Source organism: Carcharodon carcharias, chromosome 12, assembly GCF_017639515.1.
Source record: "Carcharodon carcharias isolate sCarCar2 chromosome 12, sCarCar2.pri, whole genome shotgun sequence".
Taxonomy (NCBI): domain Eukaryota; kingdom Metazoa; phylum Chordata; class Chondrichthyes; order Lamniformes; family Lamnidae; genus Carcharodon; species Carcharodon carcharias.
The window spans coordinates 115,098,151-115,125,991 of record NC_054478.1 but is presented as its reverse complement, the minus strand read 5'-3'; the positions used below and the strand labels follow the sequence as shown (position 1 = coordinate 115,125,991).

At 39.8% G+C, this 27,841-nt stretch overlaps 1 protein-coding gene across 5 annotated transcripts in view; it reads left to right on the top strand.

Moving 5' to 3' along the window:
- LOC121284818 (calcium-responsive transcription factor-like) overlaps positions 1 to 27,841 on the top strand; it is a 59,027-nt gene that overhangs the window by 4,348 nt on the left and 26,838 nt on the right. For all 5 annotated transcript variants that reach the window (XM_041200552.1, XM_041200553.1, XM_041200555.1 and 2 more), the window contains exons 2-10: positions 2,297 to 2,382; positions 3,404 to 3,528; positions 4,027 to 4,254; positions 8,007 to 8,127; positions 8,946 to 9,072; positions 17,384 to 17,468; positions 19,820 to 20,009; positions 23,043 to 23,160; positions 25,465 to 25,608. In XM_041200552.1, coding sequence (XP_041056486.1) covers positions 3,418 to 3,528; positions 4,027 to 4,254; positions 8,007 to 8,127; positions 8,946 to 9,072; positions 17,384 to 17,468; positions 19,820 to 20,009; positions 23,043 to 23,160; positions 25,465 to 25,608 — 1,124 coding nt within the window. In that variant the 5' untranslated portion in view covers positions 2,297 to 2,382; positions 3,404 to 3,417. The remainder of the gene's footprint in view (positions 1 to 2,296; positions 2,383 to 3,403; positions 3,529 to 4,026; positions 4,255 to 8,006; positions 8,128 to 8,945; positions 9,073 to 17,383; positions 17,469 to 19,819; positions 20,010 to 23,042; positions 23,161 to 25,464; positions 25,609 to 27,841) is intronic.

Here is a 27,841-nt window from a genome sequence, read left to right as displayed (position 1 = left end):
AGGCTGCTGCCTTTGATCAGAGGTGCCAGTTGCCTTTTGGTATTCTTTCAATATGGCCATTCTTCATGAGTGAGTCTGGACAGTGAGTGTAGGCAAGTAATTCAACCATTGAAGACACAAAGTTGACCCTGTTCTCATCTGGAAACCACATATGAACCTTCCAGGATAATCTTTAAATAAGAAGTGTGAATGTATTCTCCCTTCTTTGCTCAGAGACATTGTAGCCACCAACCTGGCTATAAAGCTAACTCAGCACAAAGCAGGAATTGAACTTGCTGGTGATTGTGGTATAAATTCACATTAGGCATTGCATTTCGGAATGGAGCTGACAGAGGTGCCAAAATGAGAAAGTGCTGCTCTTTGGCCCCTTTCCTATATTACAACAGTGACCACACTGCGAAGGTACTTCACTGGCTGTAAGGCACTTTGAGACATGCGGTGGTCATGGAAGGTCATATATCCCTTTTAATATATTAGTCTTTTTGAATTGTTTTCAGGCTGTTGCATCCAGGGCCCATCTATTGTAGTTAGTAGAGTTGCTTTTATAAAAATCAAGTGAGGACACGTAACAACTAGAATGATGCTTTAAGTGTAATTTAGCAACTTTAAAAAATAAGTAATACATCTCAGGCATAAAATATCTTAATATTACTAAGTAAAAATGCAGCAGATAATATTGAATTTAGTATTACTATTTATGGAAACACTAGTTATGAGTAAATACAAATATTCAACTTTACACTAAACCTTGTATTTATTCAATTGATGTATTTAACTTTTGTTTAGTGCATAGTTAAAAAGAACTTTGTGTTGTGAATTTAGTCGTTTGATGTGAAGATTTAGGCTGTTTTGGCGGAGTTGTCATTTTGGTCATGCCTTCAGTTACCATTTGGTTTCTGAAGGTAGTGACTTTAAGCGCTAATGAGCAGGGTATTAGGAAGGGAGTGCTGTGATGGGACATGTGTGGTGGTAATAGGAAGAGAATACAGTGCAGTTAGGCATAGTTATTAGTAGACTGGTGGAGAGGCCTAGGCTGTGCTCATTAGTTTCTTATGGATGTGTTAAGTTTTCCCTTAAGCTTTTTTTAATGCATTGACATTTGAAAATGCAATTGCAATATAAGTCAGATATTGAGAATGAGTTTAAAACTGTAAGTGAACGTTATCAGAATTGCTTCTTTGTCAGTTATCTCAGACTAAATTCTGTCTAATGTACAGGAAATAACACATTTGTATCACACTATAGTCCTGAGTCATACTTCTTCAGTCATGAAAATGAACATTTTACAGGGCACTTGATTTTCATTGAAAGGGAATACATAGACAAAGGGTAATAGAAACAATAGATTATGGCTTATAGATTTTCTAGATGATTTTGAGGAGGTGACTTGCAGTACGTTTATAATGCATCTGTGGTCTGCAATATGCTGACTAGGTGAGAGCTCTGGGCAATGTGCTTGAATGCATATCAGAACTTACCAAGCAGTTGATGCTTAAATGTTATAGGACATGAGATGTTTGCATCATCTAAACTTCAAAATATTTCAGGGTCCATCTGAGCACCTTTTATAACCAGTTTAGCACAGCACTTGTAGTTATACTACATACAAAGTTAAACCCAAGCAGTATGAAATTGCCTTCTCTCTGGAGCTTGATTTTCAGGTGATAATGCAAAAATAGTTTAGCAATGGTACAAGCATAGACCAAAAACACATCATAAATGAACAGTAAGGCTTTACAGTGAATACTTGGAAATTCACAAAATAGAGTCCTTCACTGAGTGAATGATCGAGGTGTACAAGATTATGAGGGGCATGGACAGGGTGGATAGGGAGCAGCTGTTCCACTTGGTTGAAGGGTCAGTCATGAGGGGGGACAAGTTCAAGGTGAGGGGCAGGAGGTTTAGGGGGATGTGAGGAAGAACTTTTTTTACCCAGAGGGTGGCGATAGTCAGGAACGTGCTGCCTGGGAGGGTGGTGGAAGCGGGTTGCCTCACGTCCTTTAAAAAGTACCTGGATGAGCACTTGGCACGTCATAACATTCAAGGCAATGGGCCAAGTGCTGATAAATGGGATTAGGTAGGTGGGTCAGGTGTTTCTCACGTGTCGGTGCAGACTCGATGGGCTGAAGGGCCTCTCCTGCACTGTGATTCTGTGAACTGAATTGAATATTAGATGCATAGGAAAAATTAATAAATGTTTGTTGAACAACAATTGTTTTGAAACCATGTGCTTAATTCATAAATATTAAGGTGAAGAGTATTTCTTGTTGCAATATAATATTTTGCAATATTGTAGGTAAACATACAGAGAAGATTCAAGACCTTACAAGGGATTTGGACAATTAAGTGGATTGGCTAAAGGAATAGTGAATGGATTTTAGTGTAAGTAAATGAAAGAAAACGCACATTAATACACAGGGCACATAGGCACACCTGAAGGAGTGTCCATTGATAACATGCAAAAACATGAACAAAGAATCCTTTTCAGGTGACCAAAATCATTCCTTTCTCTATGTACATTCCATTCTATCTTGAACTCTTGTACAATCTCTTGGACTTGCCACAAAGATAAATCCATTTCAAATTTATTTAAACTAAGCCATTCAACCATTGGTACAAAATTATTTTGAATATATCTTTATCTCATGTTTTATACTGTATGGTAGTTACATAATCTACTGTCATTAGCCAGTTTTATGATATTTCAAGTCTACTCCATGTCATATAAATTAAACAGAAGGGGCTCAGAAAAAACATCACTGTCTCTAAGTCAGAACTTTTCCAATTTAATTATTACCACGTGGTTTTAAGAGAACCAACAGCCCCCAATATGTTGCCCAAGTAACCATTCATATGTGAGCCTTGACGGTGAATGCCAGCAAGCTACCCCATCATGGGGAACATTACAGCTAAATCCAATCCAATCTTAATCCAGTTTTTCAAGATGCACCTCTGACTGACTCTCAAAAGGGGAGGTCTGTTTGTTTCTCTGCCAAATCTTGTGAAAGTTCAGGGCAATTGTGTTGCCTTGAATGAAATATGTTAACTTTCCATAAGCCAGTAGCTAGATTATTCCTAGCCTTTTGCTCAGTTCCATACTGAATAGTACAATGAAATCCATTCCCCTGATATTTCTACCTCATTTTCCATTAGACAATATGCTTGCTCTCCTTTGCCTCATCTCTATGTATGGTTTGAATCACTTTTTATTACCTTGCACAGTCTGCCTTTCTTTTGAATTCTTATATCTTGTATTCATTTTGGTATTATCCTTCTCTGACTTGTATGAATTCCAGTATAATTCTTGTTTGTTTCTCTGTATCTTCAGATATTTCTACTTGGCTCTGATTCTTTTGATTTCTTCATTCAGCCATTAAGTGTCATTTTCAATTTTTTATTTCAGTGGTTATTTCTGAGATGGCAGAAGATGTCATTGAGGATGAGATTGGTATCGAGAGAAGCACTACATTATTGGGACCAGATGCTGATATAACTGAGGATTCTGAGGCAGAACGTCAAGTTTTCCAGGTAAGATCACAGTAGACAAGGGAAATGTTTGATCAAAACAGAAAATGATGGAAATATTCAGCAGGTCTGCCAGCATGTGTGGAAGGAACAGACAAATTAATGTTTTTGGGGCAGATCTTTCTTCACAAAGAAGATAGAATAAATGCTGAGTTGCAGATATGTTGCCTTTCGATGTTGCTCTACATTTAGCCGCTTTTGAGGTTTGTGGGAATGGCTTGCCCTTCAATTTTCTGTCGATCTCTGTGGGGAGTTGCTCAGATCTCCACTGCTAAGGCTGCCTACCTGCCTTCTCCAATTAAGAGATCTCAGCGTCTAGGTATTGTGCTACCCTTTCCTCAGTTAAAGTAATACCCGGCTAGATTAAAAATTGAATGCTGTATCTTCAGTCAGACCCCTTTCAGCTTGCCATCAGGGTGGCGTTGAGCTCTCTCTTGCATTTGAGTAGCAGCATGCAAAGTTACTAAACTCAGCTTTTATGTTTTTTTTTAACCTTCAAAGCAATTAGCTTGGATAGATGATGGAGAATCTGCATTTGGAAGGAATGACCCCATCACTGTCATCCCTATCACAGTACACATTACGGATGACTCTGCTTCTCAGAATCCTACAGTACAAGTGTCCCAACAAGCACAGACTCTTTCCACTGAGCCGTTCCAGCTGATGGATCAGAACGGACAACCTATCCAGTATGAGCTTCAGTCATTGGGGGACACAAATGCACGTATGGTTAGTAACAAACAAAACTATATGAAAAAAATTATATAAATTGTTTATGATCCTCATTGACCTATGCAAGAATCCAGTGCTGGTTACTGGACTCAAAAATGACAGGGCTACCATATGGTGATGGTATAATAACCCCAAAATGTAACAGCATTATTCTCAGTTAAAAATCTGCAAAAAAACAAAATCCAAATGTTAGTTCATTTAAGACTGGAATTACAGAACCCAGAATTCAGCACAGTAATGGTTTATGTCTGGTCTCCCTTTCAGAAGGTCTAGTAAGAGCTGATAAAAAGAGGGCTGCACCTCTGATTTAGAGTCAAGTCCTTGACTTGCATTCTGGTCACTAAGAGACATGCCAATCATTAGATATAGAGAGCAAACCAATTAGGTTACACGAGTCATATCTCAGACTACTCATCCAATTGTTTGATAATGGATTTGCAAAAAAGAAGGGCCATGGAGAATGCTACTGTTTAGACTGGAAAATAAATGATGTAATGGGTTTTGGTGACAATTGGAATTTGTCTTATAGTCTATTGCATGATATAATTTATGGACTATATGCTCTCAACAGTAGCAACAGTTTAGCATTTGGTCAGGCTGCTACTTGATTGGGATGTGTGTGTAATCTGTACGGCAAATGCTTGTAAATTTTGTAAAATCTTTAGAAATGCTTATCTGTCATTTATTCAACTTCAGAAAAAAATAAGAATTATAATCCATATGGGAAAAATACTTGAGGCATCATCCCTTTAACAAAACTGATGCATTGACAGGTCAGGGGATCACCTTCCATTCTACTGTATTGCATTATCAATCTGAGGTAGACTTTTTAATTATTTTAATTTGATGTGTTTATACCTCTATTTGTTACACCGGAGAACATGCCATCACTGTTTCTTATTTTAGGTCTTTGGTTAAAATTTTAAATTTCCAGTGTTTTTAAGGTATATAAAGAAAAGCTTTCACTAAAGTTTTTCAATTCTTGCTTTTAAGTCTCCAATTTTGGCTGAAAACAAGTTTGTAGCCATTCAATTTATACTGTTCTGAATTATGGCTTGCGCAGGCATGCCTTGTTCCTCTAAGCCTCAGTCACAATCTGCTTTAACTACCACTGTTGCGTTCCAGTGAGGCAATGAGAATGCCTGTCCAGCTGTGTCATAGCATGGATTCAGGTCCTTCCAGAGGGAATATGTAAAGTGAAGCATAGGCTCAGTGCAATTAACATTAAATGAAAACAGAAAATGTTGAAATTACTCAGCAGGTCAGGCAGCAGCAGGCACTGCTCCCTACTCAACACTCTGGTCCACTTCTCAGTGACTCCCAGCATCACCCTCCTATGCAAATGCAGAAGATGCAACATCTGCCCATTTACCTCCTTCGCTCTGACCATCTAGAGCCACAAACACTGATTTTAGGTGATAAAATGATTTACCTGTGCTATTTTCAATTTAGTATACTTTGGTGCTCATGATGCGGTCTCTACGTTGGGGCAACCAAATACAGATTGGATGACTGCTTTGCAGACAGATTTTTCTTTCCAGTCCCAATCTGACCTTTCTGACCTTGGCTACTGTTCCAATGAAACTCAAGTATCAGCACCTCATATTTCAACTAGACTCTTCATAAACTTCCAATCTCAACATGGAGTTCAGCAATTTCAGATCATAATCTTTGCCCCATTTTTATTTTGGTCGGCAGCTATAAGTAGTTACTGTTTTTCTATTTATGGCTCTTCTAGACTTGTCTTTTATTTATTTACTTGTCTCATTACCATCTTCTTTTGCCTTGCACAATCACCCCTTTTGTCCTTTACTGTCTCCTGCCTTTGACCCAATCCTTTCCCTTTTGTCCTCCCTGGCCCTCTTTCCTAGTCTCTGTACTAAAACCCGTTTATCTTTTAACTTTTTCTGGACCTGATGAATGGTCAACAACTTGAAACACTAACTGTGTCTCTTTCAATAAATGCTGCCTGACCTGCTGAGTAATTCCAGCATTTTCCATTCTTATTTCAGATTTCCAGCTGCATTTTGCTTTTGTATAAGATTAATTCACTTATTTAATTTTTTGGAACCTTGGGCTTAAATGTATTTGATTAATTTCCAATGAGATCTTGGGATCCATCTTGGCAAAGCACTCTTACGTACCCAGATTGGACAGAAATTGAGTGCTAGTAGAAAGTATGCACAAGATCATCCCTTAAATTTACAACGGCAAATTATAATTTACTTCATGTAGTTCGAAAGATAGCATAGGAAGGGAGAGGGCTGCCACCTAATGGTGGTCAAAATTAAGTGCCTGTTGGTGTCAAAAGAGTTTCAAATTCCACACCAATACAATCTTTGGCACTGCCTGGATTTGTTATCTTGTTGCTGAAATAATACTGATCCTTTTTCCATAAAAAGGATGCTCCCAGCTAGGCATATATACCATACTGCTAGTATGTTTATCCAGGATCATATCGCTTTGACTTGACTTCCAAGTGGTTGTGATTGCCATAGTACTCCCTCTAGACTTATCTTTTTTTTAAGCTCCGTTCTTCCTTTTTGAATAAATCTCATGTTTCTTCCACCAAAGGTACGTTTCTTCATGTTTACATTCGTTATCCTCATAGGATGAAAGAAGAGCTTTAGTCAAGCCATGCAGTTGTTTCCTCACATCATGAAAATCCCCACTACTAAACATCAGTTAATAAACAATATATTTGAGTACTACTATTAGAAAATCACATTAATTCTAAATGATTTTGCCCAACACCAGTGCCTGACCAACATGGCCCAGGCCAATGATACTGAGAGTCTCTCCACTCTTTGTTACTTGTTCAGGAAAAGTAATTGCTCATTCTGCCTGATCATTGTGAACTTTTTGATTAACACGTTAACTGAGGCATTTACCTCAGTGCCGTTTACAATGTAGCTACTTGGTGAAATCCACATCCTATCACAAAGTATACCTTTGACTTGATAACTCAACAGAACAGAAGCTTGATCCTGCTATATGCTCAGCCAATCCGAAGATGAAGATCCTAAGCCCAGCGCAGTTTTATTTTAAATAATAAAAATAGGAAGTATAAAGTGTTTGTAGGTTGAATAAATGAAGATAAATAATATAATGCTGATCATAATCTTTCTCATTCTTTGTGTCTACTCGTTCTCAAGTGTCTACGTACAATATTCCCCACCCTCCCCTGCCACCACCAGCCAGTGTACTCCTTGTTCTTTTCTAATTTAGTGTAGCATGGAGCTCTGTTTGATCAACAGTTTTTTTTTAACAGTTTATTATACTTCAGTGCTTGCCCTGGCTGCATAGGCCCCAATGCTGCAACCTCCAGGCAAATAATTAAATCCTTTCTTGGATTTAGGCTGTGGTACAGTGGAAGTGGGGAAAGTATCATTTAATAAATCAGGCACCAGGGCACAGGTTTACTTAAAAAGCCAGGCAGCCCTCTCTGATTCTTTTTTATCTACTGAATGTAATCCATCATTTTAAAACTTAATACTTGTTTTGATAATTTTAGTGATCTCTTTTAAGTTCTCCTGTGCTGTTCCCTAATAGAGGGTGGGTTTCTGCCATTTCTTCTCTTGATATGTTTCTAAGGATGACCAAGGAATAGTATAAGATGACTTGTAATGTGCTTTTGCCACTCTGCCTTTGGGAAAAAGTGAGAGAATGCTTCGCTTACATGTCATGGGGTCATTCTGCTTTTGCATCTGGGAAATGTGCAAATCTAATGTGTTGGTGGTTATTTCTAGATGATTGTTACCAGTCAGTCAGAGAATGGCCAGGTGCTTCACGTGATCCCATCTAACCCACCCGGTGTTGCACAGGTGCTGATTCCGCAGGGACAGATCCTCGATGTCTCAGACTCGCATGGTGAGGCCAATTATAGTTAATCTCCATCATTGTTATTTCACAATGTGTGATTGTGTGTGCCAGTTGTCTAGCAAAAATAATGGACCACCAGGGGCCTAGGCATTCATTTTCATCCTTCAGGATGAATTCAGAATTGTGCACAGAAAGGTGCTATTGATGAAAATAGCAAGATGTGAGGGAAGGAGAAAAGAAAGTAGCTTTTGCACAATACAATTCATTTCATAAACAATTGCTTGTTCACATAGTAAAATTGTGTACTTTTTAATTTTAATCAGTTATTTTCAGTAAATTATTTATATTTGTAATGTTACCCATTTAAAAAAAAACAACAAAATGTCCAACAAGAATTTCCACTGCTATAACTAATGTTTGGTCCAGACTTTATCATGCCAGCGAATGACTATCAAGCAAGATTTGTTAGATGACATGTTCTCTTTGAAGCACAGATGGAGAGCATTGTTACCTTTTGTTACAATCTGAGATTTTTTATATGAAGCTGTATGTTAAATGAAGACTAAAGGTCAATTGAACAAACGCCACAATGGTTATTCTTAGCATCTTGAGCAAGATTCATTTGTCTCAGCTCGATTTAGATCACAATTCTTTTAATACAAATGTAAATGATTACAATGCAATATCAACCAAAATGTTGGAATTGTGTACCTGATTATTGTGATTCCAATGCAACTTAGAAGAATTAAGGAGAGGGCATGTAAATAGCAAGATGTGGTTTGCTCTATTTGCTGTCTGTTTGTTATGCTCGGAGGACATGCTGTTATTATTTAATTTCTTCAAAGTTAACTTCTATTTATTGTCAGATACAACAGATGACAAACAGCTAAGTGATGAGCTTCAGACAGTGACCGTAGCTGCAATAGCAGACAACACCAGTTATGTTTTGCACCCCCCATCTTCATTAACATTGCCCAAAAAGGCTTCACTCAGGTATGTATGAACCAAAGTTTGCCGAGAAATCTAACAGAAAATTAGGTGGTACTTAAGGAAGTGATGTTTTAGTTTCAGACTAGGTTCATTTCAACAAGATGGAAAAGCAGGGAAATTAAATCACCTTGAATGCCAAGGGAAATAGAGAATGTGATGAAACAAAAAAAGGGGATGTATGATGCAAGGTAAGTGAATTCTTCAAGTGAGAACCTGGCCACATACTGTAAGTTGAGAGGGGGAGCGAAGTGAAAAAATAAGACTGGCAAAGAGGGAATATAAGGAAAGGCAGGCAGTTAACATAAAAGGGAACCCAAATATCATCATCTGGCATGTAAATATTATGTGGCTAGTAAAAAACAGAGTGGGGTCTGTTACGGCCAAGGAAAGTGAAATATGCTTAGAGGGACGGGGTGAGGCTAGAAAACTTACTGACAACTTTGCATCAGTGTTTACTAAGGAAGAGAATACTTACAAAATATTAGTTGGTGTGGGGGTAGTAGAGAAAATGGATAGGTTGAAAATTGATAAGCAGGATGTATTGGAAGGCTGGCTGTGCTAAAACTGGATATATCACCTGCTCTGGATCGCTTGCTTCGAAGGTTGCTAAAGGAAGTGAGATTGGAGACAGCAGAAGTGCTTGCCATGAATCTTCCAATCTTCCCTAGATACGGGAGAGTGCCAGAGGATTGATTATTGGCAAATATGACACCCTTGTTCAGGAAAGGGTGTAGGAAATTCCTAGTAACTACAGACCGGTCAGTTTAACATCAGTGGTGGGTAAAGTTTGAAAAACAATAATCAGGAAAAAAAATCAGGCACTCAGAGGTTTCATTTGATTAAGGAGAGCCAAGAGAATCCAGTGGATGTTGTCTATCAGGATTTTAAGAAAGTATTTGACAAAGTACTGCATAAAAACCTGGTTAACAAATTTGAGGCTCATAGAATAGAATGGTCAGAAAACGCCAAATCATGGTAACTAAAAACAGAAAATGCTGGAAAAACTCAGCAGGCCTGACAGCATCTGGTGAGAGAGAAACAGAGTTAACGTTTCGAGTGCTCACAACTCTTCTTCAGAGCTGGGGTCTAAATGATAAATGGTTGTTTTTTGGACTGGAGGAGTGGTGTTCCCTAAGAGTCAGTGCTAGAGCCACTGCTTTTTTGTTATAGATACATGACCTGGATATTTACAGAATAAAATGTCAACATTTTCCTATCATACAAAACTTGGAGGTGTGGCAAACAATAAAAATAATACTGATTGATCAGTAGAGTGGATAGACAAGTGGCAGATAGAACTTAATACAGAGAAGTATGAAGTGATGCGTTTTGACAGAAGTGATAGGTAGAGGCAATATAGACTTAATGGCACAGTTCTAAAGAGTATGCAGGGACAGAGGGACTTGGAGTTTCATGTGCATAGATCTTTGAAGGTGGTAGGACGTATCGAGAGTAGTTAGCAAAGCTTCATAAATAGAGGTGATGAGTACAAAAGCAAGGAGGGTTTTGCTGAACCCTTATAAAGTTCTGATTAAGCCACAAGTAGAATTTAGCATCCAGTTCTGGTCACCACACATCCAGAAGGATACGAGGGTTCTCAAGAGTTCAAAGGGACCAGAATGATTCTAAGGATGAGGGCATGTAGTTACAAGGTTAGGTTGGAGAAGCTGGGGTTCTAGGAGCCAAGGAGCTTGAGTGGAGATTTGATAAACGTGTTCAAGATTATGACAGGTTTAGATAAGGTAGACAAAAACTGTTCCTAATAGTTGATGCTGCGAGGACATGGGGACACAGATTTAGGGTTTTGGGGCAAGAGATGCGGGGAGTTGTGAGAAAGAAATTTTTATGCAGTGAGTGTTAAAGACCTGTAAGTCACTGCCTAGGGATTGGTGGAAGCAGAGTCCATGAATGATTTCAAAAGAAATTTGGTTGTGCACTTAAGCAAAATAAACTTGCTGGGCTAAGGGGATAGAGCAGGGGAATGGGACTGACTGGATTTCTCTATAGAGAGCTAGCAAGGGCCGAATGACTCCTACTGTGTCATTAATGACTCTATGTACAGGAACATGCTTATGTTAGAAGAGAGTGTCATCATAATTGCTTAGTGATTACTTGCTCCATTCTTTCCTATCTTAATGAACGAAAGCTTCTTGCTATGTTTTATTTCTCTAGTTGGATTACTCAAAGCTCCTTATTTAGTTTGCAAATTGGAATGACATTTCACCACTTATGCATTAATGCTAAATGATGAAATTGAAGGCAACCTGGGTAAAGCACCCATTCCTAACTCTAGTTTTATTCTTTAAAAGAAAACTCTAGTATTTTTATTCTCAAAGTGCTGTCTGACGAGTAAAACGTTTCAGCAAGATAATTCATTTTGGTAACAGGCTGCTTACCTGCTGACAGATGACTTTTTGACACGTTTATAGCTTGTACACTGATGTTGAAACAAACCCCTGATGTTAAGAGAATAAAGCAAATATAATGCTGGGAGTAGTTTCATTAATTTAATATCAACCCGAAAAAACTCAGTTTGAGTCGAAAAAGTTGCTATATCTAACAAGCTTTATACGTTATCCTCACTTATTCATCATAACCATAACTTATATCCCTTTCCATAAAATTTCCAATTATCACTCTAACGCATTTTATATTGTTGACATCAGTAGCCTTCCCTGATCTGAGACATTTTATTAACGTTTACATGATAATTAATTGAAATCGACTTTTGTACTTACTCCTAACTTATTTTAATTTTGTTCACTTAAGTATTTGAAGCTTTACCACAGTGAACAATTTTCGTGGATTCGTTCTTTGTAGTTTTGAATATTTTAATGTGATGCCAACTTGAAATGTTCTATAACCAAAGCTTCACTAACCTTTCTTCCACATTAAATTCCTGGTACCTCAACTCATATATGTTGCACATCCTTGCATCCTTTTTCTATGTTTAAATAATCTGAATTGTACTCAGTACCAGAGTTCAACAAATCCTTAACAGCAGTTGTCTTTTCAGATGTTGTGTTCCTCTACTAGTGCAACTGTTTGCTTCGTTCCAGTGCAATAAAGCAATGGGCTTCTTGAGCATGGGCTTAATAGGCCGAATGTGCTCTAACAATTATATGACTATGATCTCCACATGCCTGCAACAACATCCATCATCTTGATTGGCACAAAAATATTTTCAGAAAAATTCCTTAATGTCCATTTAGAGCACTTGAGACTGCTGTTGCTTCTGAGTAAGCAAAGACCCTCGATCTCTTTGAATTGAGTTAGCAAAAGAGGGATAAAGGTCATTGGTGGATGCATAATTTGGTGATACAATGGAATCCAGTCAGAGAATGGGTTTCAATGAAATAGAGTGCCAATGCAGAAGGTGGGCACGATGGCCATCTGAACCTAGCGTATCCTCTGTCGAGCGTAGATTTTCAAACCCAAGTCTCTGAATGGGTTCACTGGGTCATCGACTTTCTATTCATTTTTCAACAAGGCCTGTGCTTTTCTGTATTTGTACATGCACACTATTTCTGTTGCTGCATATGATAAACTTTCTGCAAAGATAGCCTATTTTAGTTTGGTTATTTGATGCTTTCTTTCGAAAGGTCGAATGGTTGGGTTGCTGGGATTTTAATATTTGCAAGGAACACTTCACACACAGATTTGCAAACCACTTACCTAAAGGACAGAAACTGGAGGTGATGGAGAAATCAGAGATATTTTCATCTCTGAAACAGTTATGAAACAATCTTATGATTAGCTAAACATACTTTTCACAATCTAATTAAATATACCTGTCTGAAATTTTTTTAGCATTTGAAAAAAAAAAATGGGTTAACAGTTGAGGTCTTTGATGGAACTTTTGTAGAGTGGGTGATTATTCACAGTTTTTATTTTAATTCATTTACGGGACGTTGTCTTCACTGGTTGGGCCAGCATTTATTGCCCATCCCTAGTTGCCCTTGAGAAGGTGGTGCTGAGCTGCCTTCTTGAACCGTAGAGTACATTAAGAATAAGAGGATAACTAGGGAAAGAGTAAGGCCCATTAAGGACCAAAGTGATAATTTGTGTGTGGAGCTGGAAGAGACATGTAGGTTCTAAATGAATACTTAGTGTCGGTGTTCGCAAGTGAGAGGGACGTTGTGGGTATGGAAATCAGACAGAAGGACTGATATAATTCAAGAAATTAGCATTGATAGGGAGGAGATTCTAAGTGATCTGGCAGGCTTAAACTTAGATAAAACCTCCAGGCCCGGATGAAATATATCCCAGGTTGTTGAGTGAGGCAAGGGAGGAGATTGCAGTGGCGCTGGCAATAATTTTCAACACCTGTCTAGCCACAGGAGAGGTGCCAGAGGACTGGAAGACAGCCAATGTGGTACAGTTATTCAAGAAGGGAGGAAGGGATAAACCAGGGAACTACAGACCAGTCAGTCTAACCTCAGTGGTGGGGAAACAACTGGAAGCAATTCTGAGGGACAGAATTAATCTACACTTGGAGACGCAGGGATTAATCAAGGACAGTCAGCATGGTTTTGTTAAGGGGAGGTCATGTCTGACCAATTTGATTGAATTTTTTGAAGAGGTGACCAGGGGCAGGATGGGGTGGGGCCCGCTCGCCAACACGTAAAATAATGCATGGTGACGTCAGGGGAAACTCCCAACGTCACCACGCCCGATTTAAATTTTAAGGAAGGCGAGGGTGTAGCAAAATCAGCTGTGCGCCCGCCAACCTGTCAATGATTAACTGAGGCCATTGACAGCGTCAATTAAGCAATTAAAGGACCTGCCCATCCAACCTTAAGATTGTCGGGCAGGCAAGGAGCCCTGGCAGCAACTAGAAAAAACCTGAAACCTCGTCCGCCAGCAGGATGAGGTTTCATGTAGGGTTTTAAAAATTTTAATAAAGTTGTTATGGAAATTATGAACATGACATTATCACATGAGGGGACATGTAAGGGAATTATTTTTTCTATTAATACTTTGGAAAGTAGAGGTGATCTCCCTGAGGCAGCACTTAGCCTCAGGGAGATGAGTGCGCTTTTTCGTGCGCATATGCAAAAGAACGCACACTCGATTTTAGGCATTCCCCCCCCACCCCTCCCGCACACAGAGTGCATAGCGCTTCCCTGCAGACGTCGCGTAAAATGGCACCGCACCTCCGATCGGAAGTGTGCCTGCCCATCAACTTGCCCTGCCGACGGGGTGAAAGTTCTGCCCCAGGTGTGTAGTTGAGGGTAATGCGTTTGACATAGTCTACCTGGACTTCAGCAAGGCTTTTGATAAGGTCCCACATGGGATACTGATAACGAAGGAAAGAGCCCATGGGATCCAAGGCAATTTGGCAAATTGGATCCAGAATTGTCTGAGTGGCAGGAAGCAGAGGATGGTGGTCGAGGGGTGTTTTCGTGACTGGATGCCTGTGTCCAGTGGGGTTCCACAGGAATCGGTATTGGGACCAGTGCTGTTTGTGTTTTATATATAAGATTTAGACTTGAATGCAGGAGGGTTGATCAGTAAGTTCGCGGATGACAGGAAAATTGGTGGGTTGTTAACTAGTGAGGAGGATAGCTTTAGATTACAGGAGGATATAGATGGGCTGATCAGTGGCAAATGGAATATAATCTGGATAAGTGAGAGGTGATGCACTTGGACAGGACAAACAAGGCATGGGAATACACGATGAATGATAGGACCCTGGGAAGTATCAAGGATCAGACGGACTTGGTGTGCTTGTCTGCCGGTCCCTTAAGGTAGTGGGACAGGTAGATAAGGTGGTTAAGAAGGCATATGGGATACTTGCCTTTATTAGCTGAGGCATAGAATATAAGAGCAGAGAGGTTATGTTGGAACTGTATAAAACATTGATTAGGCCACAGCTAGAGTCTTGCATGCAGTTCTGGAATCCGCATTATAGGAAGGATGTGATTGCACTAGAGAGAGTGCAGAGGAGATTTACCAAGATGTTGCCTGGGCTGGAGAGTTTTAGGTATGATGAGAGATTAGATAGACTGGGGTTATTTTCCCTGGAGCAGAAGAGATTGAGGGGAGACATGATTGAGGTGTATAAAATTATGAAGGGCATAGATAGGGTAGACAGGAAGGAACTTTTCCCCTTGGTGGAGGTATCAGTAACCAGGGGGCGTAGATTTAGGGTAAGGGGCAGGAGGTTTGGATGGGATGTGAGGAAGAAATTTTTCACCCAGAGGCTGGTGGGAATCTGGAACTCTCTGCCTGAAGGGGTGGTTGAGGCAGAAACTCTCAACATTTAAGAAGTATTTGGATGAGCACTTGTGATGCCATGGCATACAAGGCTATGGTGCTGGAAAATGGGATTAAAATAGTTAGGTACTTGTTTGACCGGCACAGACTCAATGGGCCAAAGGGCCTTTTTCTGTGCTGTAGACTTCTATGATTCTATAACCACCGCAGCCCATGTGGTGTTCCCACAGTGCTGTTAGGAAGGGAGTTCCAGGATCTTGACCCAGTGACAGTGAAGGAACAGCGATATATTTCCAAGTCAGGATGGTGAGTGACTTGGAGGGGAACTTCCAGGTGGTGGTGTTCCCATCTATCTGCTGCCCTTGTCCTTTTAGGTGGTAGTGGTCGTGGATTTGGAAGCTGCTGTCCAAGGAGCCTTGGTAAATTCCTGCAGCGCATCTTGTAGATGGTACACACTGCTGTTACTGTACGTTGGTGGTGGTGCGAGTGAATGTTTGTGGATGTGATGCCAATCAAGCAGGCTGCTTTGTCCTGAACAGTGTCAAGCTTCTTGAGTGTTGTGGGAGCTGCATTCATCCAGGCAAGTGGGGGGAGTATTCCATCACACTCCTGACTTCTGCCTTGTAGATGGTGGACAGACTTTGGGGAATCAGGAGGTGAATTACTCGTTGCACGATTTCTAACTTCTAATCTGCCCTTGTAGTCACAGTATTTATATTAGTACAGTTCAGTGTCTGCTCAATAGTAGCCACCAGGATGTTGATAGTGGGGGATTCAGTGATGGTAATGCCAATGAACATCATGGGGTGATAATTGGATTCTCTTTTGTTGGAGATGGTTATTGCCCGGCACTTGTGTGGCGCGAATTTTACTTGCTACTTGGATATTGTCCAGGTCTTACTGTATTTGGACATGGAATGCTTTACATAGTTTGCTCACCAAAAATTGCATTTGTTACATAATAAGTCATCTGATTTTTCTTTTATATACCTGCATATGAGGTCCTATAATATATGTTTTGTTGAATAGAAATACTGAATTTCATTCTATTTTATGGGGTCTTGCCAATCGTAAAGCCTTAACATTTTCTTTGAAGGCTATCATGCAGTACTTTCATTGAAGTAGCTCTTACAATTTTTTTTCTTCCTCACATGTTCTTCATTCTTGGTTTTCCAGCTATTTTGGTTCAGTTGAGCCAGATGACCAATCTGCCATCAACAGTGGCCCAAGGATGATTTGATAAAGAAGTCCTGTACTGAAAAAAAAAATCACACCAACCATGTAGAGATGCCTGACTTCAATGTTACTTCACGTTGCATTCCTGAAATTAGGAACTGTTTGTGTGGGAATTGAACTTGTGTTCTTTCCCAGCACTAAGTTTTTGTGGTCCAAAGCATAGTGCTACCCACTTAAACAATATTTTGCTGCAAATTTAACTTATTTTTAAAAATAATTTTCCTCAAAAGTGGGACCTAAGTTGCGATTCCAGCTTGGGCCACGGGATAGGGCCCACTTCCAGCCTTTGGTCGACTGATGGACCTGGTCGCCCCAGGCATGCTACCACTGAAGAAACACCAGGATCCTCTGAGGAAAGCAGGAACTCCCTATGTAGAGAGTCCTAATCCCACCCTCTGTTGCATCAGTGGCCACATTTCGAGTGAATAGAGGCTCTGTCTCCAAGAGACCATATGTGAAATGCTGCGAGATGACATAATTGCATCTCAGCTTAATTTGCAAACCTTATGGTACGTTTCTGTCAGAGCTAAGCTTGTAGTGTATCGAGGGGGCTATGAATTTTAAGCCTCCAGATTTTGAGCTGATTACGCTGTAGGAAATTTGACAGTTACAAGATTTTAGTTGGAGCAAGTACAATTAAACTTCAGTGAAACTTAAGGTTGGGGAATGCTAGCAATGGAGAATAGAACATCTTGCAACCCACAAAAAGTGAAACATCTCTAAATCTGGGTATAGCAAAGATGAAATAAAGGTATGCTATGCCTTCCTTGGCTATGTTTAACAGTACCACTGATTTTACATTGCTACTCAGCAATAATGTATAAAAGTGCTTTAAATGTTTTCTTTTTTTGTGTTTCAGAACAGTTGAAGACAATTTTCCTGCCCCATTGCAGCCACTGCCACACAACACCCCTGCCTGGGCTCGACGACTCCGGAGTTGTGAGGTTGAATAGCTATTTGTATTCTCCTTTATTTAAGATGTTGATCTCTATTTCAGTAGCATTGACTTTCAAGTAATTTTTATCAGTTGGGTGCAATGTATGCTCTAGGGAGTCAAGTAAGCTGCATTTCAGTACAAGATGAAACCTTTCTAAAATTGCATTTTTTAAAGTTTTCGATACTGTTCAGGACAGCACAGATTTTCATTAAAAGCTCTGAAACACAAGTAAAACAAGCTACAGGTACAATAAGCGCATGCATATGTGAAGGATATAGGATAGAAATTTATGCATCAAGAAATAAACAAAGTGCAAAAATTCTGAAGAAATGTTACTATTTCTGGAGAGACCTATCTTTTTCTTTCAGATACTGACCTGTGTTTATTTCCAGCAGTTTCTGTTTTTATTTCAGATTCGCAGGATTCATTTTTTTATAACTTCTGCAATCTTATACACCAAGTGGGAGGAGGATCTAGGTATTGGATCTGTGTTGATGTTTCAAGAGGCTGCAATCCCCTCTGGCCCTCCTGGTCTATGCACTATCTGTAACTTGTCTGGAGTACTGCTCTGTGTCTGGAGTACTGCTCTGAACTCCCTGCTAGAGGATGTGCAAGAGTCACCCAAAGTTATCTTTCTCCCATCCCTTTGTGAAAAGTAGCCTGAGATTATAGGTGATGTATAGGTACTTCATTACCTCTATTGGGAGTGAATAAGTGCTGTGCACTGACTTCAGCAGAATTAGAAACTTCAACACATAGTATTTTTTAAAGTCAGTGCTGGCTGGGTCATTAACATGATTACAATATTCTGTCATTTTTGTTTTTGCAGATTACCTTTCCCAACCTTCCCTACATGAACGTAGTAGGGGTTAAACGACTTTCACTCAAGCTGAGCAAACTAAAATAGACCGCTTTAGAGTATTTCATGGCAATCACAAAGCTACAGCTGAGGGTGGGCATTTTGTCCATCTATTTTATCTGTTCATAGAAATCTGTGAACTTCCCCCGTGACGGCATCCAACCAGTTCATGAAGGACTTGAGAGTTGTTGCCTTCATGATTGTATATTGATTACTCTCTGAGAAAAGCTTTTTGGTACCAGTCCATAATTTACCTTTACTAGTTTTCTGCCCTGCATTCATGACTTAAATTAAAATAATTCTTAACATGAATTTTGTCTACTATATTAAGCATTATACATCACTGTAAGGATTCTTCCCATTGTGTAAATGCAGGTCAGAGTTTAGATATTTCCCCTGGGCATAATTTCAAAATTTGCAGATGACACAAAACTTGGAAATATAATGAATTGTGAAGGGGAGAGTGATAGGCTACAAGAGGACAGAGACAGGCTGGTGGACTGTGTAGGCAAGTGGCAGATGAAATTTAACACAGAAGTGCAAAGTGATAGGAGAGAGGCAATCGAAACTAAATTCTGAGAGAGGTGCATGAAGATGGGGACCTTTGGATATATGTACTCAAATTATTGAATAGGGTAGGTTGAGAAAGTAGTTAAAAAGGCATCTGGGGTCCTGGGTTTTATAAATATACGCACAGTGTACAAAAGCAAGGTAGTAATGATGAACCTTTATAAGACACTGCTTCAGCCTCTGCTGGAGTATTGTGTCCAATTCTGGGCACTGCACTTTAAGAAGGATATGAAGCTTTTAGAGAGAGGGCAGAAAAAAGTTTAGAGAATGGTTCCAGGGATGAGGGCTCTCAGTTACATGGATGGATTGAAGAAGCTATGATTGTTCTTAGATCAGAGAAGGTTGAGAGAAGATTTGATAGATGTGCTCCAGATCATGAGGTATATAGAAGTGTTGATAGAAACTCTTCCCATTTGCGGAAGGGTCTAGGACACAGATTTAAAGTTCTTGGCAAAAGAATCAAAGGCAAGATGAGGAAAATGTTTTTAAGCAGTGAGTGCTAAAGGTCCACAATGCAATGGCTGAGGGTTCGGTGGTGGCAACTTCAATCACGGCTTTCAAAGGGGAATTGGATAAGCACCTGAAGGGAAAAAAAATTGTTGGGCTACAGAGAAAAGTGGGGATTGGGGGTGTGGGGCGGTGGGGGCGAAGAATGGGAGCAGCTAAATTGTCCTTGTAGAAAGTTGGCACCGACTCGACAGGCTGAATGGTTTCCTTCTGTGCATTCAATGATTCTTGTGGCTCAGTGAACAAAACTAATGTAATATTCAAGATGAACACCTCACTGCCTGATGCCATCAAGCTAAGTCTGTAAAGAGTTAGTGGTGATGAAAGGAGCAGAAGAAGGCAAGAAGAAAGGATAGACATAAAAATGGTCCAGACATAAATGCCTTGCTTGCTCAATGTTTTGTTCAATGTTTGTATTCCAGAAAATTGGAGACTCCTATCGTGGGTACTGTGAAAGCGAAACTGAATTGGAAAGTCTATTAACAGTTCATAAGCAGCAAACGCAAAGTGTCTGGGGAACACGACAGTCTCCAAGCCCTGCTAAACCTGCTACCCGGCTAATGTGGAAGTCTCAATATGTACCATATGATGGAATTCCATTCGTCAATGCAGGTCAGAATAGGGTACTTGATAGAAAATGGTTACCTTACAATAGAGATATTTTGTTAGCAGTTATCAGATAACTGAATTAATATCTTTAAAACTTTTTTATAATTTCCTTGGCCCATTTCATATATCTTTACTCACATTGTTAGAATTTTTGTTCCAACTCGGTTCATACGCCTGAACAGCAGAGTGCTGGGCCTTTGTCAATGTCACCATTGTCCTAGGTGAGTTAAAATAGAGTGCAACAGGTTCGTTTTTTTTACAGCTTGTATAATTTTATAGGAAGCTATTCAGCTCATGCCGGTGCTGGTTCTCTGAATGAGCTATTTACTTAAAATGATTTACTTCTCAAATATTTGTTGACTTCCCCTTAAAAGTTATTATGTAATCTGCTTCCACAACTGTTTTTGGTATGGCCATAATATTTGCATTAAAAACAGCTGAACCCTCCCTGCATGTTTTTGGTGCTGATTTTAAATTTACGCTTTCCACTTGCCAACTCACCAACCAGTAAAAGTTGGGTTTCCTTTTTTAACTTTATCGGAACTGCTAAATTTTGAAAGGCCTATCCGAACTCCTTTAAATCTTTTCTGTTGTATTGGGGGGAAAGAAAAATCCAGTTCCAATAGGGCGGAATTTTATGGCTCCTCCCGCCGGCAAGATTTTCTATTCATGCTGAAATCAATGGAGTTTTGAACGGTTCGCCACATTTTATGGCCCAGCTCCCACTGGGATCGGGCCATAAAATTCCAGCCGATGATCTCATAATTGAAGCTTCTCATGTTCAGGATAATCCCAGTGAATCTCTTCTATACTTTCGCCATTCTTCCTAAAGTGGGATTCCCAGAATTAGATGTGGTTTTTAAATTGTTACCTTAAGTAGAACATAAGACATAGGAGCAGAAATTAGGCCATTCGGCCCATCGAGTCTACTCCGCCATTCAATCGTTGATAAGTTTCTCAACCCCATTCTCTCACCTTCTCGCCGTAACCTTTGATCCCCTTACCAATCAAGAACCTATCTATCTCGGTCTTAAATGCACTCAATGACCTGGCCTCCACAGCCTTCTGTGGCAATGAATTCCATAGATTCACCACTCTCTGGCTAAAGAAGTTTCTCCTCATCTCTGTTCTAAAAGGTTTTCCCTTTACTCTAAGGTCGTGCCCTTTGGTCCTAGTCTCTCCTACTAATGGAACCATGTCCCCTCTATCCAGGCCTTTCAGTATTCTGTAAGTTTCAATTAGATCTCCCCTCATCCTTCTAAACTCCATCGAGTATGGACCCAGAGTCCTCAAACGTTCCTCATATGTTAAGCCTTTCATTCCTGGGATCGTTCTCATGAACCTCCTCTGGACCCTCTCCAGGGCCAGAACATCCTTCCTGAAATTCATTCTTGAATATTTTTAGTTGGTTTAACATTACACTCTTATTTGCATACTAGCCCCTATTTATTAAACCTTTTTTACAGCTTTACTACTCTCCATTCAAAATTTCTGTCTGAACCCCTAAGTGTCTTTGTTGTTTTATCCCATAAACTTTACCATTAAATGTATATTTTTTTATCCTTTTTCTAAATTCCCAAATATATCAAAATCAAATGTAATCTGAAATTTGGCTGCTCTATCTACTAGACACTCTCTGTCCTTCCTGAGTTGTTAAAGATAACCACACTCCCTAATCAAGTAACTTATATGGAAGTTTGTCAAACATCTTTTGAAAATCATTAATGCAATATTTGTTGTCCTCAAGAATTTCGCTAACATTGTCAGATATGACTTAACTTTGCAAATGCATGCTAACTATCCTTAATTAACATCATGTCTTTTTAGTGAGTATTTATATTACACCACTACTGATATTAGGCTGACTAGCCTATAGTTACTGTTTATCCCTTCTTGAATACAAGTGTTAGCCTCTAGTCCTGTAGCACAATTTCTATATCCAAAGATGTTTGAAAGACTTCTGGCCAGGTCCACTGCTGTTTTTTTTCTGATTTCAAACATTTTATGATGCATGCCTTTTTTTTTGAAAGTCGTTTTCCTCCTCCTCTTGATACTCCCAACTGAGATCTGGACCTAATTTTGAGTTTTGATTGTGTGCGTTATAGTTCCTTGGGCTACAAATGTAACTGACACTACAGTAACTTTCAAAATTTTCAATGCATTCCTCACTCAATGCATTTAAAACCTAAGGTCAAATCAATCCGTGTTGAATTTGTAAAGTATTAGTGTTCATTTTTTATAACTGTATTTTGCAATTTGGGAAATGACCAGAGTTACCAATGAAGGTAACAAGAATTATGATTAGAATTAGAGCAATTTTATAGTGGTTATGTTACTTGGTTGGCAACCTGATGTTTCAAATTGCATTCATGCAAGTTGTGAAATTAAATATATTGAAGTTAAAAAATGATCATGAAATTGACTAGATTTTGGTTAACTCAGGGCAATTCATATTTAAGGGGAAGCTAGGTAAGTACCCAAGGGAGAAAAGAATAGAAAGAATAAAAACAGAAAATGTTGGAAACACTCAGCACTCTGGAGAGAGAAACTGAGTTAATGTTAAAAGGCCTGTGATCAGATGAAAGGTCAAAGACCTGAAACGTTAATTATACCTCTCTCTACTAATACTGAGGAACCTGCTGAGCATTTCTGATACTTTCTGTTTTTATTTCAGGCTTTCAGCATCTACAGTACATTGTTTTTGAAGGAATAGGATACATTGATAGTTTGAGATGTATGTGGGGGAGAAACTCATATGGGACATTAACACTGGCATTGACCAGTTGGGCTAAATGGACTATATCCATGCTGTAATTTCTATTATTCCCTCAGTGTTACAACATACCAGTCATTTCTGTAACCCTTGGGGCAATATTTTTACATTGAAGCCTGGGCAGGATGTTGCAGCTTCATGTTTACCCTTCCTGACAATGCTGATTTTTAAAGCAGCTGTTGTAAACATTCAATTTATGCAGGTTTCATGAGAGTGTAATTTGGATGATTTATATCCTTACCATGTACATATGCTCTGTTCAGGAAGTAGGGCCATTGTCATGGAATGTCAATTTGGACCAAGGCGAAAAGGAGTTCAACCTAAGAAAATAGAGCAAGAGAGCATCTCAAATCAGCATTATAAGGCAACTTGTGCTGCTCGGTAAGAATCCCACTCAAATAATATGAACAAATGTGCAATTAATTTTTATATTGTCTGAAACTGATCCATTCAGTAACTTTTCTGGGCTTCAGGGTTCCACTGGAGGCAACATGCCATCTAGCTGCTCTCTTGGACTACGAACAATAGAACTGCACACATTACTCCAAGTGTTGCCCAACTTGCATTGTCGCTAAATTATCGGACTGTTTATCTGATTTTCAGCACTGGAGGAGCAGAAATTTCTTCCAGTTAAACGTTGGGAAGACTAAAGCTATTGTTTTCAGTCCTGGCTCCCAACTCCTTTCCCTAGCTAGCAACTCCATCCCTCTCCTGGCAACTGTCTAAGGCTGAACTAGTCTTCTCATAATTTATGCCATTCTTGACCCTGAGATGAACTTCTGCACCATAAATTTGCACCATCTCTAAGACCACCTGTTTTTCACCTCCGGAACATTGCCAACTTTGCCCCTGTCCCAGCTTAGGCTGCTGAAACCCTCATTCATGTCTTTGCTGCCTCTGGACTTGACTATTCCAATGCACCCTTGACTGGTTTCCCACTTTCTAGCCTCGGTAATGTGAGGTCATCGAAAACTCTGCTGCTGGTCTCTTAATTTATGCATTAATTCTCGGTAAGAATCCCAATCAAATAATATGAACAAATGTGCAATTAATTTTTATATTGTCTGAAACTGATCCATTCAGTAACTTTTCTGGGCTTCAGGGTTCCTTTCACCTATCACCCCTCTGCTCATTGACTTACACTGGCTCCTGGTCAAGCAATATCTTGATTTTAAAATTCTAATCCTCGTCATATCCTTAAGAGTATAGCTGTGGCTCAGTTGGTGGCATGCTTGCCTCCTGAGTCGCAATATTCTGGTTTCAAGTCCCATTCCACTGACCCCAGTTTCATCTACAAGTAGTTAATTTTTGTTCTTTGAATGGAGATAACTTTGTAAGGCTGCATTTATTACCTGTTACTGGTTGCTTTGAAAATGTGTTAGTGGACAGCCTTTCAAACCTCAGCAACCCTTGTGGTAGCCGTGTAAAGTAGGCAATTCTGAGATGTTAACCCAGGGATAATAAACAGTGCTGTACGTTCAAGTGGAGATTGTGTATGACTTGGGGGTGACCTTGGAGGAATGATATTTCTTCACCATTTATTGGGTACAAAAATGTAATGGTTATTGTACTGGACCAGCAATTCTGAGCTATTAAGCTCAAATTCCACCATGGCAAATTGTGAATTTGAATTCATGGAAGGGAGCCTGCTATGGTTATTCTGTCTTGCATTTCTGGTTGTACATTACATGGTTGATTCTTAATGCCCTTTAAATTGACCTAACCAGCTACTCGGTTATAAACAATCAGTACACAGTTTCAATAATAAGTTAAAGAATTGCATACAAGAGGATCAGAATTTTTGAACTTGCCTTGAGTGGACCAATCCATTTGTTTTATTAGTGCCAAGTTAGAGGGGTGTGGAGAAGTTGACAGTTTCTCTCATGTTTTGGACATAAACCTGATTTCTAACTTTCTGGGCACAACCACATAAATTAATCAAAGCTGTCAGCATAGTTTGGCAGAACACATTTGAAATGAGAGTGGCTTACTTTGCCATATGCTTATTAACATTCTCACACCAAATAAGTTTTCAGATTCTATCTGGTCGAGTGAGAGTGTTAATTGAGTGCATCCTACAGTGAAACTTACTGGAGCAGCATCCTGTAGTCGTTGTGCCAATTTAGATTTATGTACTGCTGCCCAAGCATTTTAGTTTCTTATAACACCTGGCATCAGATTTCTGTGGCTTAAGAGCTAAATTTTAATAAGTTAAATGTTTTGATCGTAAATCACTCTTAGACTAGCATGTTTAAGCTATGTAGTTTGAGGGCTGCCAAAGTGATCAGCATTTCAAGGCTGTTTTAGGGTTCTGATCCCACTTATAGGCCTAGGCAGAACAATCCTTGAGATTTACTAGTTATCTTAAAATTATCTACCAGCATCAACCCCATGCGATAAGCTCAAACCTTGTCCAATACCAACCCAGCAGTAAGACTCTCCTTCCACTGAAGACGCAATTTAAAATGCAAGATGAGAACTGATATGTCACTTCAAGAACCTTTGCACAACACAGGAAGGGCACATGTGTGACTTCATGACTTCAAAAATCTTTGAGAGACTTTGTCCTCCATGAATTCCTTGTTCTTAACCTGGGCTTACTTCTGAAGAAGGTTTTGAAGGAAAATGTTATTACTACTAAATGTTTGTGCATCTTGTCTGCTATTTACCTTTTTTGTGCTGCAGAATCTACATTAAAAAAGTGCGGAAATTCCCAGAATACAGGGTTCCCACAGATCCTAAGATTGATAAGAAGGTTATTCGACAAGAGCAGGAAAAGGCCTTCAATATGTTGAAGAAGAATGGATTTGATGTAGGAGGAGTTGTCAGGTAGGGATTTTGAATGTGGAAGATTGTTAGAACATATCATTAGCAGCAATCTGTTACTCCTTGTGAATTATTGGTTTCCTTTCTGTTAAACCCTTGCTCCTTACTTAAAACCTTTTCCTACCATTTAACATTCTGTATGTGTATTAAGACTCTAGGTACTAAACAAGATTATATGTTTGAGGGAAGATTGTGTTTTAATTTTCAATTGCATTTTTCTGAAACAAGAGATATGATTTTCACTGCGGGCTCCCGAATCCTGCTGTCATGTTCAAATGGGGGACAGAAGCCTGCACTGTGTGGGAACCAATTCATTGTGATTTTCCCCAATTTAGCCATCCAGTGGGTACAATGTGGGTTTGCTGTCAAAGGATGGCTGATAGGCACTCGAAGCTGGAGAGCCCATAGGAGGCTTTCCAGTTTGAATGCAGTAGCAGGATGCCATGATGAGTAAGTGAGTAAGAGGGTACCCAAAATGGAAGCTACCTTTCTCTATCTTTTTCACATTTAAAATTTAAAAAATAGCTTTTGCAGTTGGGTCACCACTGTGGTGGCAGCCTTTCTTCAGGACAGAACAAAAGTTCAGATCCCACCATGGCAACTGGTAGAGTTTAATTTCAATTAATTAATAAATTCTGGAATTGAAAGCTAGCCTCATTAATGGTGACCATGAAACTATTATCGATTGTTGTAAAAACCCAGCCGTGGCATCAAGCAGTCCAAGCAAAATTGGAGTCAGTGGAAATGAGGGTGGAATTCTCCACTGGTTGGCATCATACCTAGCACAAAGGAAGATGGTGTGGTTGTTGGAGGTCAATCATCTCTGTTCGAGGATATTGCTGCAAGAGTTCCTCAGGTAGTACCTTAGGCCCAACAATTTTCAGCTGCTTCATCAATGACCTTTCTTCATAAATCATAAAGTCAGAAGTGGGGATGTTCGCTGATGATTGCAATTGCACCATGTTCAACACTATTCCCAGATACTGAAGCAATCCATGCCCATATGCAGCAGGAACTGAACAACATTCAAGCTCGGGCTGATAAGTGGCAAGCACCATTTGTGCCATACAAGTGCCAGGTAATGACCATCTCCAACAGGAGAGAATCCAAACATCTCCCCTTGACATTCAGCAGCAATGTAGCATTGTCATTGCAGAATTCCCCACTATCAACATCCTGGGGATAACCATTAACCAGAAATTGAATTGGACCATCTGTATAAATATTGTGGCTACAAGGGCAAGTCAGAGGCTGGGAATTCTGTGAGAATAACTCACCACTTGACTCCCCGAAGCCTGTCCATTATCTACAAGGCACAAATTTGAGATTGGATAGGTTGGGGTTATTTTCCTTAGAACAAAGAAGGCTGAGAAGTGACTTGATTGAGGTCTACAAAATTATGAGGGGAATAGATAGAGTGGACAGGATAAAATTGTTTCCCTTGGTGGAGAATTATAGAACCAGGGGACATAGATTCAAGATAAGTGGCAGAAGGTGTAGGGGGAGTCATGAGGAAGAATTTTTTTATGCAGATGGTAGTGGGTGTCTGGAATTCGCTGCCCAAGGTGGTAGAGGCAGAAACTCTAAACTCTTTTTAAAAAGTACCTGGATCTGCACCTTAAGTGCTGTAAGCTGGAGGGCTATGGGCCAGATGCAGGAAGGTGGGATTAGAAAAAGCACTTGGGTGTCCTCTGGCTGACATGGACAAGATGAGCCAAATGGCCTCCTGTGCTGTAACTTTTCTATGGTCCTAAGTCAGGAGTGTGACACAATACTCTCCATTTACCTGGATGAATGCAGTTTCAACATCACTCAAGAAATTCCAAAGCCGCCCACTTGATTGGCACTCGATCCACTCCCTCCACCACTGACACATAATGGCAACAGTTTGAATCATCTATAAACCTGGGAACTCTGCTACCTAGAAGGATAAGGACAGCAGATGCATCGGAACACCACCACCTGCAAATTCCCTTCCAAGCCCCACAACGTCCTGACTGGAACTATATCGCTGTTTCTTCATTGTTGCTGGGTCAAAATCCTGGAACACACTCCCTAACAGTACTGTTGGTATACCTGCACTACATGGGCTACATGGGTTGAAGAAGGCAGCTCACCACCATCACCTCAAGGGCAATTAGGGATGGGCAGTAAAAATGCTGGCCTAGCCAGCGATGCCCACATCCCATGAAAGAATGAAAAAAACTAATGACCTCTAGAAAAGAAAATCTATCCT